The sequence below is a fragment of the Thermobia domestica genome, chromosome 13 (assembly GCF_964235325.1).
Source record: "Thermobia domestica chromosome 13, izTheDome1.hap1.1, whole genome shotgun sequence".
Taxonomy (NCBI): Eukaryota; Metazoa; Arthropoda; class Insecta; order Zygentoma; family Lepismatidae; genus Thermobia; species Thermobia domestica.
Window position 1 is genome coordinate 107733725 of NC_137466.1, and position 18931 is coordinate 107752655.

General features: G+C 34.0%; 1 protein-coding gene across 1 annotated transcript in view; it reads left to right on the top strand.

Moving 5' to 3' along the window:
* LOC145668417 (uncharacterized) overlaps positions 1-15844 on the top strand; it is a 297055-nt gene extending 281211 nt beyond the window's left edge. Inside the window, exon 6 of the mRNA XM_081736230.1 lies at positions 15200-15844. Coding sequence (XP_081592356.1) covers positions 15200-15279 — 80 coding nt within the window. The 3' untranslated portion in view covers positions 15280-15844. The remainder of the gene's footprint in view (positions 1-15199) is intronic.
* The last annotated feature ends 3087 nt before the right edge of the window (positions 15845-18931 follow it).

The window sequence follows — 18931 nt, forward strand, 5'->3', positions numbered from 1 at the left end:
CGTAGGTTCAAATCCTGTTCACGCCAAAGTTAAACTTTTTGCAAAGTGATTGTGAAGAATCGACTTATACTGGACAAACAATGCATACGAATCTGGAAACAAACATCTGTATCATGATTGAGACGATTTTCGAATGCTGGTTGGGAAAGGGCAAGGAAATTGCCAGGACATTCCAAAGACATCATTGATCTGCAGTATGCACTTTTCGTGTTATCGTTCTCAGAAACAAACTCTACACCATTTGTTAAACAAAGTTTGGCTAAAGCAATCGGTGGTGTAGTGTTAACGAGCTAGACTTCCAAATGGAAAATCTAGATTCGATTCCCCAGAGATTTATCTTCTCATGTAGAACTTACAAGGCAGCACTGGCGATAATACGAATAAAGAGTGTGTGCGTTCTATATAATACACTGTAATGATAAGTATGTTCCATATTCGTTCCCCTCTCTGTCTGTCTCGACGTTTCCTTATCCTGTCTTTGCACCTTTCACTTCTCCCCCTCTCTCACACACATGCACTTCATGTTCCAAAGTTAAAACGGAGCAAGAGCCCGATATACCTGGTCTGGAGAATCTAATTAACAGTTAACTTCGGCGTCGTGTTTTTCGTGCTCTGGGGATAACATCTCCAGCTCTGGTCATCTCTGACAGAAATACTGTTTAAACGCAAGGGAATAAGTAAAATCTTTTTTTTTATCCTCTGGGTTACCGAGTCTTTGTCGAATTACCGGGTCACTACAGATTTGAATCCTCGACTCAGTGGTGGTCTATAACCTAACCAATATCATTCGACTGACACGATGATCCGTTGGTTCTCTTAGCGTGTTCATTCTACCTGTGCAAATTACGTTATATCCGGAAGAGATGAAATCAATGCTGGGTGTAACTCTTTGGTTATTTGAAAACAAAATTTTATTTATACTAATTCTACACAAAATTTGTTCCCATCATATAATTCAATGTGTTTTTCACGTTGAAATTTGAAACATGCTACCTCTATGAGGAATATAAACTTTTCCTTTCCAACATTTGTAACTTTTCATTACAATACAATTTGGACTTTTAATATAGGGTATTTCTGATAGAAATTTAACAGTAAAATAGAACTGTCTTCTATTTTCTCTTTCTTTTTTCCTCTTTTCTTTTTTCTTTTCATTTCGTTTCGTTTTTTTTTCCTGTTTTGTTCAGTTTGCATTAGTGGTCTGAAATGGAGGATATGACCAACGCTATCTATTTATTAGAATGTATTTGGAACAGTACGTCCAATGAACACTACCCAATTTGCAATCGAACCACGCGGAAACAAAGTATGTGTGTAAAACTTTTGACATTATCTCAGATGTCTCTCGCATATCTACACTTCTACTTCAAATTGAGTATGCTATTCATTATGAAAGTGACATAATGAATGTTTAAAGCATCTTCTATATATTCGAATAGTTCTGAGAAAATATGCAAAAAAAAAAACGTCATTTCTATATTACTGTTGGATTTCTGGAAACGGAACTTTATAATGTTAGGTTCTTTTCTTACTACGTTTGAATTCCATCTATTCTCCCTTTTCTTTTTCTTCTTCTCTCCTCTTCTCTCTCTCTACCTCATTTATGAATCTCTGTGTAATAGACATACATTGATTTCAATTTTTCATTGTGTGTGTCTCAGTTTCTCCCTACATCAACCTATGAATCTTGTTTCGTCTCGGCTTTGTTATTTCATTTTATCGAAACTAATACATGTGTAGTTAATAATAGAATTGCTCTCATACAATTCTAGTAATACGAGAATAATAGTAATACAAGAATTGCTCTCATGTTGTTAGCTAATTTTAGTATAAGAGAGAAGAAAGTAGGAGAGAGAGGGGATCTCTTTACCTGACAGGATTATGGGATAAGAAGCTGTATATTGGGTTGCCTAACTGCAGGACCTTAGCTGTCGCAATTTTTTTTTGATGCGGAGTGTACAACATTGGAAAATGTAAACAAATCCTTATCTCTGATTGGTGGAATGTCTGTTCACAATGTTGAAATGAAACTTGCAGACATCTTTGTATCTTGTTTTCTTTGATGCAAGTTTGTTTTCTTGAGATTTGCAATAACTAATTAAGTTACTCAGAGTTAAAATATAACATTCTTCTTTCTTAGTGTTCTATCCCAACCCACGTCAAGTGAACTTTGTGGTGGACAAATACCGTGTGCGTTGGTTTTCTCGGGGTTCTCCTGTTTCCTCCCACTTTCTTCATTGCACCATTTCTTTCATATCTGATCATCACCGTCTCCTTTAGCCTAGCCGGCATAACCGTGGGACGTAAAACTCAAAAATTTCATTTTTCTTCTTCGTTAGTAACATATTGAGTCATACTCCCTATAGGACAACTTGCTGACTACATCCCTGAATGAATATGTGTTGTTCTCTGCATACATCATGTGTTGTTTATTACATTAGTAGTCTAGCAATGTATGTTGAATTTCTATTTTTTTCTTTTTCTTATGTATATCGATTCTATTACAATATACTTCAAATGAAATGTAGAACTTTTTGGTGTGAGGATGTTTAGTTGTAAGGGATGTTTCGGTATAAAAGATATTTGTGAGCATTAATTATATACTCGTAATGAGAAAAAGAGAGAATTAGTCACATAGAAAATATAAAATGCAAGTTGTTTTTTTTTTCTTTAAAAAAGTATTTTGAATGTTGTGATTTTATACTGGAATACATCCAAACTTTACACCAAACCAGCTATACAACTAAACGTCCTTATATCGAAATGTCTTACATCGAAACGCTCTACAGTGAAACAGCCGTATCCCAGTATTGAGTATGATTGACATGATTACGTGGTGGATGACATATTTTCTTCAGAGTCTATTCCAGTATTGGAAATCTATTCAATGTCTATTTGGTAATTAGCCTCTTTTTTCTTTTGCTATTTTTTCCGTTTGCCATTTTGTTCCGTTTACTGCTGATACGTCTTTCTTAGTGTGCGGTTGAGCGTGATTTGCGCCCATGAAAAAAAATCCCAGTTCAGATGCGGCTATTGATAGTTGTGTTCAAAAGTTCTTTAGATAGACACGTTATTTGCTGCCGTGTGAAACTGTTAGGTTTGATTCGATTCCATTCGATTAATTCTGAATTACACAAGTTGAATGTATTTTCTTGTAATAAGGATGGTATGTTTGTGGAATGTTATTTTTCAAGGAGTATTAAAATATCGAACTTGAACTTGTGAACTTTGTCTCGAGGAAAAACACTCGCTAAACTATTAGTTTTAACGTTAGCTTCCAAGTAAAAACAACTCGAAGGAGTCGTACACTATGATGCAGTACCTATAAATATATAAATAAATATTCCCCTATACATATTCCCCTTATATTACTGACACCAAAGACAGTAAATTATGTTTGAAATTCAGAGTAAATATGATATACATGTCATAGTGGAAAGCCATTAGAGAATTCTACGTAATTTATAGAACAATTCTAATCTAAAATGTGGAGGAATATCTTACCTATTACATGCAAGAATCCGTTGACGTACTAGCTGCCAAAAGCTACGAAAATTGAATCATATTATATTATTAAATCGGAGCTATTTTATAAATAGTAGGCCCATTACTTTTTAAGTGGCTTTCCATAAGAAAGTACATGCAAAGTTGCATTTCAAATACAATTTACCTTTTTGTTGATAGTTATATATATAAAAAGCTTTGTTATGCTATAGTTTTCTACTTAATGGTCATAAAATGAATAAAATGAGAGACATAAACCATGAGAAAAATTTTACTGAATATGAGTTGGTATACGATAATATAGTAGCATTTGAAATAGAACAAAGTCTAGATTTTTGATCTTACAGTCATAGCACACTATAGGTACTGCACCATACTATACGACTCATTAAGATTGTTTTTACTGCAAAACTTATGTTACAATGAACAGTTTTGAGGGTGTTCTTCCACGGAAGGTTTATGTTAAAGATACAGCTCATTGGAAGTAAAGTTTTTGAAAATGACTGCATGAATGTTTTTTCGTAATGAATTACAGTATGTATATTCCCATTTCAGAAAATTTAATTTAAAGGGTTCTGGAATGGCATTTGAAACTCAAGGGAAAATAGTTACTAATAAATTTCCCTTAAATTTAAATATCCCTTTTGCGAGAAATACGCAGAACAGGAATTCCTGTTCTACCTAAAGATAAGATTAGATAAAAATTGTGTTTCAAAGTGCTAGAGGGTCATTAGGCAGAACAGGAAGGAACCTATGTACAGAGTCCCCACAGTTCCTAAGAAAATACAATAGGCAAAGATAGGCAGGGGGACGGCGTGACGTTATACCGCTACCTACCGTTTCCCTACCTTTTCAGATCCACTTTTACCCCTAATTTTTCTGAGTTACCAATTGTCTCAATTGCTTGAGATGGGCCAATAATGAGGGAACACGTTCACAACAATTTCATATATTTTCCTAAATATTTATTAAAAGCAGAAAATTATTTACGGAACATTGCATGGGGCTGAAATTAGTGGGAGAGAATCACTCGATTCAACAATGTACAGCGCTGTTACTATTAAAGTAACCCGTTCTTGCATCATGCTTGTTAATCATTCATTAAATTTTGTTTAGTATTGATTACTAGACTTAGGCCTGTATTTACAAATCTCTCTTAACGTTAGGGTGTGACACCTTAAATGACTCTATATAAAAACAGGTATTAACAAATTTCAGCTTCACCTTGGTAATCCTCAAGGTGCAGTCAAAATCTGGGAGCATGTCGAATCTCAAACAGAAGGACATTTTAACAATTTGAGACTCGCTGAGAGTAATCTGTGACAAGAGAGAAGGATATTTGAAATACACATTAGAATCCAAAATAAAGAGATAAGGGTATATACATTAAAATCCCTCAACTCCTTTATCTTAGACGTTTCTCGAATATTTTTTATCGGAACCAGAAAAAAAAACTTTACGGTTTTTAGTTATTAGAATCTCTTAAACTTGGACATCCCTCTATCTTTCATCTTGGATAATCACATTTGAAACGAAATTGGATACCTAAAAAGGACAACATAAAAGTAAAACAAAATGAATTAACCGTTGACAGTAAGTTACAATCTGATGATTCGCTAGATAAGATTGTTGGAATTCCGAGAAGAGCTCGTGTGGGATTGAGTACAACAGATGACCTAATTTCATGCGAAAATAATCATGAAATTGCAAAAACAGGCGGAGGAGTTCGGTAGTGTGGCTAGCAGTATTTGGTGTGAGAATATTGGTTGAAATTGTAAGGATGAAGTACAATTTACAGAATGGAAACAAATCCTCGTAACTGACTTCTTTACGAAGATTGAAACTGAGAAACAGACATATGCTGCAGAGCATTTTTTCCTTCTAAATGTTGTTTTCATGTATGTGTCTTTGTTATTGAATTGCTGTTCAAGTGTTATTAATGAACTGCTGAGGTACATACATACATTTTAACTGCATTGGGCAGTATGCACTAAGTATTGTATTGTACAGTTCCATTCAAGTTTGTAATTTAAATTTTAGTTTAGTGTCCCTTTCTTCAGTTAGAATGTGTGATTGTGGATCTACAACTTAATGTGGAATCCGAACTACATGAGCTCCCATGGGAAAATGAAACCCGGGTCTCCCATGTCAAGGGCGCGTACACTATCCACACTAGCAACTAGGAAGCTGTGTAGAGTTCAATTCAAGATATTATGTTTCCACTTGAAAATACTGTAAAAGTGTTCAATAACAACATCACGGTCGGTAACAGCTACAGCAACAGTAAGTACTGTTATGCATACAATATCATATATTGATATACGTATATACGGTAGCGTAATATTGTTTTTGATACAAACTTCTATCCCTTTACCTTGGACAGCCCTCTAATTTGGACAGTTTCGGAAAAACTCCCAAACGTCCCAACTTAAAGGGATTTTACTGTACTACTTGAGAAACCTGGAGATACACAGGAAGAATAAGTTTATGGGAAACATTTGAAGGTGTATTTGAACATCTTTCTCCTCCTTACGACGTGTAGTTGTATCAAAACGAAATGAAGAAAACTCAGTGCAATTCAAGTGGAATCTTTAGAAATGCTTTTCAGACGTCGCAGGCGTTATTCCTTGCGAGAAAAATAAAACACTTTTTTCCCGTTAGAAAACACGATGTGACCGTTGTGATTTTTCTCAAGAGGCCGCCACTAGTTTAAATCCTTCAAGCATTTTTTTATATCGTCTCCGTTTCACACTTCGATGACACACTTTAGTTATGAAGCCTTCGGGAATTCCTTCTGCCATCACGTACATAAATTAAAATATTTATTTTAATAGAAGAAATTGTTAAAGCAAGTAGTAAACATTTTGGAGAAACTTGGACGTATTTGTCTACGCGAACTTAAGTAACTTATTTCGAAATTGAATTACTGCACTTCACACAGCTCTCTTGCTCTAGAAGCTAAAGTTATTTTTTCTTGTGTTATTTTTCAGTAAATCAATTCTGAATGATTCATTTGAAATTCCTCACTGCTCTGGAAGATGCTTGTAATGTATTCACTTTCCATTTAGAGCGCCTTTAGACTTCCAAACTGTATAAATTTAGTATTGTGATCAAGTATTCTCTCTTTAACTTCCATTCCCTATTACAAGCATCCCATATCTATCTGTATCTGTGTGAGAGACGTGTTTCCAAAGCGCTTGCATTGGAATTTCTAGTTTCAAATGAAGTCATAAATATTTAGTACGTATCACTTCTCAGCTGTCTGTAATCTCTAGAGTAAATCAATTGCTTGCTCTAGATACGAAACGAATAAATTCAGCACAAACTGTTCTACTGCAATACCTATAACTACAACAGTAGAGACATATACAGCTAACAGGATGCCCAAAGGAAATGGATTGCACTATGTAATGAGAACTAAGTCTCAGAAAGGGAAACTAATTCAATTGTGTTTCTGTCTTAATATTCTGGTACTGATTTTAGACTTCCAAGGTTAGTCTTGTATAAAGTAGTATGGGAAGTGGTGTTGATCGTTCGTCCATTCGTTTGTCAATAGGTAACAGAGCAAAAAATAGTAAAATATAACGAATATTGTTCTTTTGATTAGCTCGCAATGCCCCAAAAGAATAGCCTCTGTCCCCTCTCTAAATCCTCTGTTGAAACCGGAAGTGATACAAAGCAACCATTTCTAATTTCAAATTTAATTACCATAGAATAAAGAAAACAGTAATATTTAATGAGAAGAGGTTTCTTTCTAATGGATTCACAGCGTCTTAAGAACAGTTTCTATCTTCACTTTTATCTCTCTTTTATAACCAGAAGTAGTAGAAATCCACTACCATTTTAGTTTAGAAAATTGCCAAAGAAATTCAATTCAAAATCTTTTGGCATCGCGAATTCTGTCGAGAAATTTGAAGCCTAAAATATATAAAACGGTAATCATGCTTGTTATTCAGTATGGTTTCAAAACATAGTTGCTTTCTCTGAGGGAAGAACGTAGACTAAAAGTATTTGAGAACAAGATCCTGAGACGAATATTCGGATCCAAGAGGAAATGGGGAATGGCGGAAACTTCATGAGGAGGATTGTTATCAAGTGTAGGAGGCACAGGTGGGTAGGTCATGTAGCCAGATTGAAAGAAAGTAGGAACGCTTTCAGAATTTAACTGCAAGTCCAATCGGAAAATGACCATTAGGAAAACCTAGACGCAAATGGGAGGACAATATTAAGATGGATCTCGCAGAAATAGAAATACAAAGTAGAAACTGGATCCAGTATGCCAAGGAGAGAAGGCAATGTGGAGTTTTTGTGAACGCTGCATTGAATCTCCAGGTTCCATAGGCCATAGGGTTAGTTAGTTAGTTTATTGTTAAAAAAATCTTTTCATTTATTCAGAACATTACCCATGCTAATTATAATTGTTTCATTCGTTCTGTGTAAGCGCAAGCCTGATAGTCTTTCTTAAATGCGTCGATGTCTTTATACGTGTCCTGAATATTTTTATTTTTCTGTTATGTTTGAATTCACTAACTTTAGTTATCGAGACATAGCATTTCTTTATTCTAAAAGTGTTAAAAGTTTGCCACCTGATATCAACGAAATTTTGTGCAAACTGTTGTTCATTTTTGTATTCAGCGCAATTTTCGTATTTTTCTTCTATGATAGTTCATCGCACTCCTGGTCGAACTATGGGTTGCTACGATGTGTTTCCCCTACCTCAGTTTTTCTATTGCTGAAATATTAATGCTATACCTAATTTAAACCCGAGTATCTTCAACGCTAGTGCATTCAGAACGTTCTAAATCCGAGAATCTATTCTATACTTCTATTTGGCACCTCTCAACTGACCCTCCTATAATTTCTTTAAATTAAACTTCTTTGGTATAAAATACTAGCTATGTCTTTTTTTAAAGATAATTTTTCTCTCATAATCACTGCTATCATGCAATAGTCAGTAATACAATCAGCTTCCCTAAGTACCGAATATCAATTATGGTAGGTTGTCTTCTATCTACAAAAACTTGTTAAGTTTGATTAAGTGTTTTTCAATCTATGGTGAGGTCCAAGTGTATTTATGAATGTCTTGATGTGGAAATGTTTTGTGTTCTTCACGATTAAGAGTTTTTATTGTAGTAAAGTTTGGGAGCTTAATGCCGTTAAATTTTCATTCCTTTTGCAGGCTTTTATTTTCTATAATTGTTTCGAAAGTGGCCTTTCGTCTTACATTGGGATTCAAATCCCCTAAGAGAATTTTCATATGCTATCGCGTTGGTCAAATACAAGTTATACTTCTTCGTAAAAACTGTACTTTATAATGTCACTCTTTATTTTCTGTGAGAGAATGTACATTTACAATGTGTTATCACACTACCGTTCTTAAGAGTAATAAAGCAACTCTGTCATTAACAGATTCAACACATTTGAACTGCAGATATTATTAATTTGTGAACGAACAACCTTGTTCTTAGTTGGTGATTTTTATTTCCTTTTCCGAAAGAAATGCAAACTTTCCGGTCTTCTCCGTCCTTCTTTCTTCCCATCTAATTTTCTGAACTTCTACCAAGTCCACTCTATACTTCTATAAATCACTCGTTACGGATTTTAATTTACTTGCGAAGATTTCTCATATTCCATGTTCAAAAACTCATGTTGATTTTACTTTGTTGTGATCGTGCTAGGTTATCAGTCCTGGTCCGTGCTTCTGTAAACATTTCTAAACAAGTACTTTTTTCTTGAAATCAGGTTTTTATCCACATGTCTAACCTGCAAGCTGGAGAATCACGCCTTATCGCTTATTAGAGATTGCTTATTCAATATGTTCACAGCTAGTCTCCATACCCTGAGGTTTCCTCCTCGATAAACAACTAGAAAACGTGCCAGGGGCGGATCCAGGGCCGACTTCTGGGGGGCGGTAGATTGTCATACTGCTACTTAGAACTACTTTGTAACAGTTTCAAACTCTGGGAGGGTTTTATTTATATATATAAAATAAAAAAGTTTCCTCTTCTGGGGAGACAATCGCCCTGATCGCCCCCTTGGATCCGCCACTGGAAAGTGCCAGCTCCATGCCGTGGTAACAAGCACTCACGCTAAAACGCAAAATAAAAGCTATTAGTTATTGGTAAAGAGCCACAGAGCCAGAAAAAATTGTTTTATCCATTCTAGTGAGATCTATGGACAAGAATACCAACCTGAAACTACATGATTTTTTTCAATTTGAAGAGATTTATGGATTGATACATTTCCCTTCATAAGACAATATTGTAACTAAACAAAAATTAATGTCTAATACCTACTCATAAATTTGAACTTTATCTCATTGAGTACATTGTTTACTATCATGTTTTTAGTGCCATAATGAAACGGTTCATGAGATCAATTGCAGTAGCAGGTCAATGTTTCATCATAAGTAAAAACTCCAACTTTTTTCGCTTTTAAAATGGTGATGGCAGTGGCACGATGTATGAAATTGCACGAACATTATTCAGACATCGGCTTCCACAGTGCTGGAAAGTAGCTCATCAGAAAATGTTATTGCTCGCTGAACGCGGACTTCATTTTTTAATATTTGAGTTACTTGCACAAATGTTCACAAACCAAGATGTGTGGTGACCAGCTTTAGCTTAAAGTTGATTTTTTTCGGCTAGATGTGCATAACATTCCAGTTTGTACTCACAAAAGAAAATCAGCCTGAAGTGTGTCCTCTGCAAACTATGGTTTCACACGACCCTGTTAAGCAACAATCTGCTTCCTAATGATTGAGCACTCATGCATGTTTTGTGAAATCGTACAATAAAGAAAAGGGGACTAGGGGAGCATAAAGAGGAAAGGTCACAGAATCAAAAATGGGGCAAACAAAAGATGCTAGAAAATTATCTCTATTCCCATTCGGAGGCAAACTTTGGTATAATGGGTACTTTAGGAGAACCATTTTTTGATCTTAAAAAAAAGTCCACACCTAAAAGTCATATTAGTGACTTTTCCTCGTATTATTAAACAATACAAAACCATAAAAACGAAAACGCAATACAGTAGATAGTGTTACGAAAGAGTGAACAAAATGGTAACTCAAAGTAATAATAAAATAAATTTTAATTTATTTAATACGTAGTAAACTAACTACAACCTTGTATTTCTACATAAAAATGGAGATTTTTACACAAGAATAGAACATCGGGGATAATGTTATTCCTCTCGTAGACACTGTAGGATTAGCCAAAAATATTGATCTGTGTAATATTACCATTGCAAATAATGTGAGATAATGAGAAAGAAAAGAAAAGCAACACTTAACTTATATCTACTTTAGAAATACAAGAGTTATTCACCTCAAATAAATTAGCAACTTTTACTATGAACCTTGTATTACATTGTGCTATCGTTGCATGCAGTACGGCACAACGATAACACGATTCTTAATTATAAAAGGCAAATGTTTCGTGTGTGCGGCACGATATTCTGGAATGTTATGCAATCTTGGTTGCAGAGACATAAAGGATACAACGAAAATTCTTATAATAAATGACACATTATTACTAAATGTGGCTATGTGCCCTATCATTTAGCAGCCTAGGGCTAATAAATGTCTTTACTTGCGCAATTGATGTGCTTAACGAAGTTTTTCATCAACTACATATAAAAATATGGTAGAAAGTTCAGGATGGTGGTAGGCATACTCAACAAATAAATAAATAAATAAATAAATAAATAAATATTGAACGTAAACAATTAGAGCTTTTAGTTAATCACGCTCTTAACTTAAGTTTGCAGCAGGTCGAAGACTTGGGTTTGCAACAATTAGTTGTTCAAATAAACCGAATAGCATTATTTACTTCCTTTCTCCTATCCTCTTCCACCGATGAATATCGTGGTTTTGCAGGAAGCATGGTACTTCCTTCTATCTTCGGTTAATTTGTTTGTTTTCACCCGTAACATTACAGTCTCAAGACATTTTCTTGCGTACCTTCATTGCATGTTCTACTTGGCTTCCCTTTGAATCTTCTTATTTCAAACCCTACACTGCTCTCATCATTCATGCCATCTTTGATATAAAAAATTGTGTATCTTTTTGTTATAATTTTTTCGACATTCGACATCATCATCATCATCATCATCATCATCATCATAGGTAATCTGCCTTTATTGGCAGGTCACTTGCCGCAACTGAGAAGCTTCCATACTCCACTGTCTTCAGCTAACCTCTTCTCCTCTACGTACGATTTTTCTGCTTTGATATCATCCATCAACTGTGGCCTCCGTCGCCTCCTCTCCCTCTTTCCTGCCACCATATGCTTTAGGACATCCCTTACGATACAGTTATTTCTTTGTCAATGTCTCAAGCAGTTTCTCTTTCTCTTCTCAATAATATCTAAAATTATTATTCTTTCTCCCATCATTTCTAACACCCCTCATTCGTTTTCCGCTCGCTCTAACTAATTCTCTCCATTCTTCTCGACACCCCCATTTCGAAGTAAAAACAAATTGCATGTAATTTTAGAATTTGGAACCTCTAGCGATATGTCGCGGTTAGTATCAGAGACATTTATCTTGCATGTATTTTAATAACACAACTGTATAGGTAATATAGTCTTACGAACTCGTGCGTTACTGTTAGGAAAACTGATTCACTGTTAAGGAAGGACAATAGATACAACATAATACTTAACAGTGCACTTTGGACACGTATAGAACTTATACAAATAGCTGTGTCATGTGTACACCGCGTGAAGGTGTTTGGTTTGTATGCCACGCTATTTTCCCTATATGGAAATTAGAAGTGGTAGTAGATTTCTAGCACTTCCATTCTTAGTAGAGAAATTGCAGTTGAGATTAAAGCAGTTTATCGTTATCTCTTATCGGTTTTATTCTATAACCGTCAACGTTAAGACAGAAAATGGTTGTTTTCTGTTTCATTTCGAACTCTAGTAGAGAGATTACAATAGAGATGAAATGTATTCTCGGGATGCTTAATTGATTGCAGAAGACTACCACTTCTCGTTATCTATTACAATTCCTATTCTATAGCGATGAACAACGTTAAATCGGAAGCGATTGGTTTCTGACGCTTCCAGTTTGAGCACGGGATTGGGAGAGAAGAGGGTATATATATTCTTAGAACACTAAATCAATTTTTAAAAAGATTCTCAATATCTCTTATTGTTGTCTGCTCTATAGGTTAATATTGAAACCGGAAATTGTAATGGACTTCTACCACTTCTGGTTTTAGAACAAAGTTTAGGATACAACTGAATTTTTTTTTTTGGGGGGGGGAAGCTTTATCGATTACAGAAAATTGCCGTTTATGATCTAGAGTGATTAATGTAAAAAAAAAACAGTAATAAATTATTTCTGCCACTTCAGGATTGAATATTGTTTCCTAACTCGTACTTGGTACTCAAGTTTTGACTCCATTCTAACTAAGTGGTGAATTAAGTAGTTTTGAGCTTTTTGTGTCCTTAACGACCAGACTTATGGACAGCATATAAAGAAGTTTTGGTAAATCAAATTACTTATATAAAAATATGGTTTTAAGCCAAATAGAAATTATTTATAACGTGTTATTGACAATGATCGTTTCATATTTTAGCATTATTCTCATATATTTTTTAAAGCTGCACATCCTTAAGAATCTTATTTTGGTCACTTCGGTATGGTCTATTAAATGATAAATGTCTTATCTTCAGTCAATATTACAGTTACACCAATGTTAAAGTTCAAAGAATTATTTAATTTTTATATCTTCTTAATCATATTATGTAATATCATAATTCTACTATACATGGAATTATGACTCAGCCGAGACATAAAAGAAACAAAATTTTCTGTAGTAAGTACTAGTATTTGCTAGGTACACGTCTCATAAAAATCCTAAAGAATCCGTTACGTGTTTACGAGATATAACGTCATTAATATAGCCATTATCACAATTTGTAGTGACAATTGTCAATAAACTAATATTAGACCTTTTGGCATTGGGATTGTAGGTCGTTATAGTGCTTTAAACAGGCAACAAAATCAGGTCTATATAACTGAACATGAGTGAGTTACGTTAATTTTTGAACTGAAATCTGTGTTAGTTTCATAGCTTCCTTCTAATATATTCTTACGACAAATTTGAAGTAGATGTTCTCCATTGTTCTCGATCCTGGTTTATCTCTTTATTCCTTCGAAATAATATTATTTTTCTATGAAAGAAACAAAAGAAGCAAATTGAATAAATTTCAATATAGGAAACAACACTCAATATAGGAAAGTGTGAAAATCTTCTTCCTATTTTTTCTCTTCATTTTTCCCCACTTATGTGGGGGTCGATACTTCTGATACATTTTCCCCATAAAGTTCTTTTGCGGAATTCTTTCTCTATGAAGGAATGATATGATGTTAATATTTTTCTATGTAGTTTATGATAATCTGTATTTTAGACTTTCGTAACTGCTAATATGATGTGTAAAAATAAATTGTAACAATCACAATGTCACATTTTATTTAGATTTAATTATGTAGGATATACCAACATTCTGAAGCAATAGATAAGATAAATAACACTAAATTTTATAAATTTCAGAATGACAGAAACTGTCACTAATGAAACTGATGCAAATTCTTCAGATCTTTTCCTTACTCAATAAACATTCAACTAATCCTTCTGGAAAATATTTGAGTAATATTTTTTTTTGTCTGTTCAAAACATAATTGCACTTATTATCTGCACTATTTTTTAGAAATATTGTTTTCTAAATGGAAGTTGACCACATTCCATTCTTTGTTGTTCATTTCATAGGAAAAAAATATTGACTCTAAAGAACAAAGAAAATTCACAGGATCAAAAGCAAAAGGATACCTTCTAAATCAAATCTGTCATAAGAATGTATTACATAAAAGGGTGCCATTAAACAACAACAGATTTCATTTCAAAATTTAATATCTCTCTTATGCTCAATGACATTGAAATAATTTCGATATGGGTTCAAAGCTCTTAAAACGGTCTAAAATTATAATGTCAAAGTACGTAATATTAGGTTACCAATTACTGGAATATTAACATTAAACTGTCTAAAATATATAATAATAAAATATCCACTTGCATTTCCCGTTAATCTATTTGAGAGCATGGGACAGGTATCATTCTTGCCTTTGACATTTCAAACTCTACTCTATGAGAAACTATATTCGTTTAAAGATTACCCTGCAAATTCGGACGGCGGTAATAATGATAACATCACATGTTCTAAGCCTGAAAATGAATTCTTCGAGATTTTTTTTTGGACAATAACTCGTACGTTGTACTACGTGTCCAGAAATTTATTTTATTTATGTCTAGGTTGATTTCCCGAAAACGACTTATGTTCCTGTACTACTAGTGTCATAATGAAGAGATTTAGAAGGTTATACTACAGTATCAATTGTCCTGTAATATGTAACTCGAATATCGTACAGTAAGATCAATTTTGTTTTTTTTAAAGAAATATTCCTTTTTCTCGAGAACTGTATGCAGATTTACTATTACACTAAACCTTATCATTTTCTTCAGCATAATGAGATCCATCGATTGGTATTTATCTAATCTTTGGACAGTTTTTTTCCTGTTATACGTTAATAATACTGTAACCACTATTCTTATGGGTTATACATTTTAGAACAAAGTGTATAAATTTTATATTATATTTATTGTTCTTATTTACTTCTTTTCTTTCAGTATCAGGCTGTGTATCTCCGATCATCTTATTGGTACACTCAATATCGTGGATGTCATCACAATTTCTTCTTGCATCGTGACAGTAAAGAGAAAGCGTACTCAGTATTGTAAAAAGAAAAAAGAAATCCTAATATCAAAACGAAACAGAATTGAAAAAAACAACATATAATTCCACTACAACTAATAATACTACTATTAATATTATTATTATTGTACATTATTGTTCCAGGAAAGAAACGAGAGATAAATAATTACTATTATTATTACAATTATACGAGTGTTTTTGTTTCGCGTTTCAGTGTCAGTGATAAGTGTAAATATGTTACAATAAAATGATAATGTTATTTCATGTTATTGACTTATATTTTAAAATGAAATGAAATCAAATATAAATTGAAAATTAATATGATTAATAATAATGAAAATAATAATAATAATAAAATCATAATTTTAAAAAGTTACTAAAATATTGGTGGATGAAGAAGTGTTATATACTGTCCAATTAAATTACGATGAACTTTGACGCTGTCCCGGAGGAAGAAATTGAGATGTTAATTTAAAAATGGAATATTTACCGTATTGGTAGTAATGTTATTGTGTTTGTTAGTAGTGTAATAATGAAAATAAAGAGATTTTTACATCAAATCTGTGTATGATTTTTTGAAATTACCACTTGGTGGAAATTCGCAACAAATGCTCATGATTTCAACTACTCTTTTCTTAGAGTAACACATTTCATATCATTGATTTGAATAGCTAATTATTGCTGCGCACCAAATACTAAGATTGATTTAATGAGAAAATAAGAATTATTTGCTTGTTTAGTTATTATATGTAAGGTTATATATTATATTTCTAGGCATTCGGCATCTGTGATCCAGGCCGGTAGGCAGCCCAAAAATTTATGAGGGGCCCGGTAGAAGTTAGGGGGCCGATCCAACCATATTATAGTTCATTTCCAAGCCTACCGTCAAAGTTTTAGGGGTCAGTAAAAATTTAGGGGGGCCGACCCCCCTAGACCCCCGTGGATACGGGCCTGCTATGATCTATTAACCCCGTTACGTATGAATCTGTGGAATCTTGGTTGAAAGAAATAAAGTGACCTGGAACCATTATGTTATGTACCATAACGGCATTTATCTGTTGTGAATGAAGGAACCCGAAGAGAAACCTCCTCAGGGTGACTGGTCTGAAACAGCTTTTACATCTTCTCGACTGAGGGTCCCCACTGGGAATTGAACCTAGAACCGCTCATGCCAAAGGCGAGAGCGTTAGAAATTACGCTTCGCAGGACTAATATATGTTGTTCTAATTTTTGTAAAACATTATACGTAATTCGTGTTGTAAAAATAAGTTGGAAAATATTCAATACTTTTGGATAATTATACACCACCACTTATTATCTATCAAGCGGGATTAAAAAAACAAAGAGAAGTTTACTTGGCACGTTTTGTTCAATTCTTGTTCTAAAACATACAACGCTGCAAGAAAAGTAAAACTAAAATAAACTCTTCCTGCAACTGAAGTAAAATAAACTAAACGAAAATTACTCACAATATCTGAGAAACGTGTAAGGTTTGCTAATGATGTTGGTCATATAAGTATTTTTTTAAGATAAATTTAGCCATTACCATATGTGATAGTATAATGCAATTTGACTACCATACTAGATACAATTTTGGAAATTTATAACTTATTTTCTAGATATTTTGTGTTTAAATATTATCGAATATTTTCCCAATAGAAAACAATATGAAAATGTAAATTAAAACAAAATGGAAGGTAACTTTCTATTTTGCAAATTCGATTATTGGCAGCAGTGTTTAGTTACATTTCCAAACAACAATGTGTCACTTGTATCTTATACTTATTTTTCTTCCATTTCCATCAGATCTCATATCAAACTTGATGTTCTGAAAATTCTGCCTATTATATCTATTAATGGATAGTTAACTTACTTCAACCGTACATTTTTAGAGTTGTAGTAGACGGTGGTAGTACTAATACATAGCCAACGTCACTGTAGATATTGAGAATTACGAAAATAAATCAAAGACAGTTGTTGTACATTTCATTATTTGCGGTTTCATAGCTTATTTAATATTTTAATTGTGAATGGATGGTGAAAATACGGCAGTTGATTTACAATATCAGAAATATTATTACTGTTTCATTCAGTTGAGTATACTAAAATGTAAGATATATATGCTTTGCGTATTATTAAATAAAATTACCTTTATTTTAAACATTTTTAATATTAGTAGTTAGTGCTGTCTTCGTGCATTATTCCTTACTAACATTCACCCATATATATACTAACAGTGATTAATTACGATAATCTATTATATTAAATTTATTTGATTAAATTCAATAGATAATATAATATACATAATGTAATTTTTTTCATACACGCATTCCCGATGAAGGTGACTGTCAATTTCAGTCCTCGCGGTGAAATATCGCACTCTCCCGTTTTCACATTGTTTGGAGTTCATTTCACGAAACATGGTGTATTTCGATAGACGGTCCCATATCTATTCCATGGATGGGTTTGTTCAATGAGGCATTTTTCATAGGAGTAAGATTTCGTCTAATTCTTTTCCTGGTGGTGTAGTTCCCCTAATTGAGGCAACATTCCCTCTTTGTACGGCCAAGTTTATACGTTGTGTTAAAAGGGAACTGTCTCTGTTATCTCCAGTTAGAAGAGTAATTCGTTGACAAACTTCCTTGATAAAATTGAGACATTCGTTGCCCCAAGCTCCACTGGTTTCCATAGCTATAGTAACGAATTGGTATTTGTCAATTAGGTTACAAATTTTTTTCTCTTTTCTGTTTCTTTTCTACTAGCTATGGTACCAGCTTGAACCGATGAGAAACGAATATTGGAAGTAGCGAACGTGTTGGCGCGTGTAAAGTCCCAGACCAAGGCTGTATCTTTTTCCAAGGTATCAATGTTATCCATTAGGTCTCTTGCCGTCTGATCGATTGCATCCAGTTGGATTTCGTATTGATGGTATCCCTGCTGAGATAAGAGCTCTCATTTTAACTCGTTAAACATAGAATGTCGTGAGTGTCTGCCAGAAGTTTTTATACACGAAAGTCCGTGTAGTCCTCTTTCATCTACTAGGCTCCTGAGGTACGCAAATCTCTGGACCTAAACGTAATGCTATAGCAATTCGGAAACTTTCATTGGGTAGATGGAGTCCTAGCGAAGAAGATGGTAAGGCCTTAAGCCAATTGTCTGCTCCAACAGATGTGACAGCGAGTAGTCTGATTTTGTCCTCTAGATTATTGGTTGAGTGCATTAGGTAAGAGAAGTGCAATTTGATGATGGGATCATCCCATGATGATTGCTTTGTCCTTGCGCTTAGTGGAGGAAGTTCAGAGCTGACTAGTAGAGACCATGTAGAAGAGCATTCTGTGATTTCTGAGTCTATGTATGGATGAAGGTCCTGTTTTAGTAATGATTCTATGAGGTTTCGGGGACCGTAGAGCGAGGCCAGAAAGGCTGTAATAGCTGTATCTAAGGTTCGACGAATGCCCAAACCGCCATTACTAACAGGAAGAGAAGCCTGGAGCCAGCTGTTATCTTTCAGAGCACATTTGAGTATAGACTCTAGTCCAGATTTTATGGCGTTGTCATAATGTTCTAGAAGGTCTTCATCTTGCCATGTTGAAGAGCATCTGAGAAAATATAATATTCTTGGAATACTGAATAAAGACTTTAGTAAA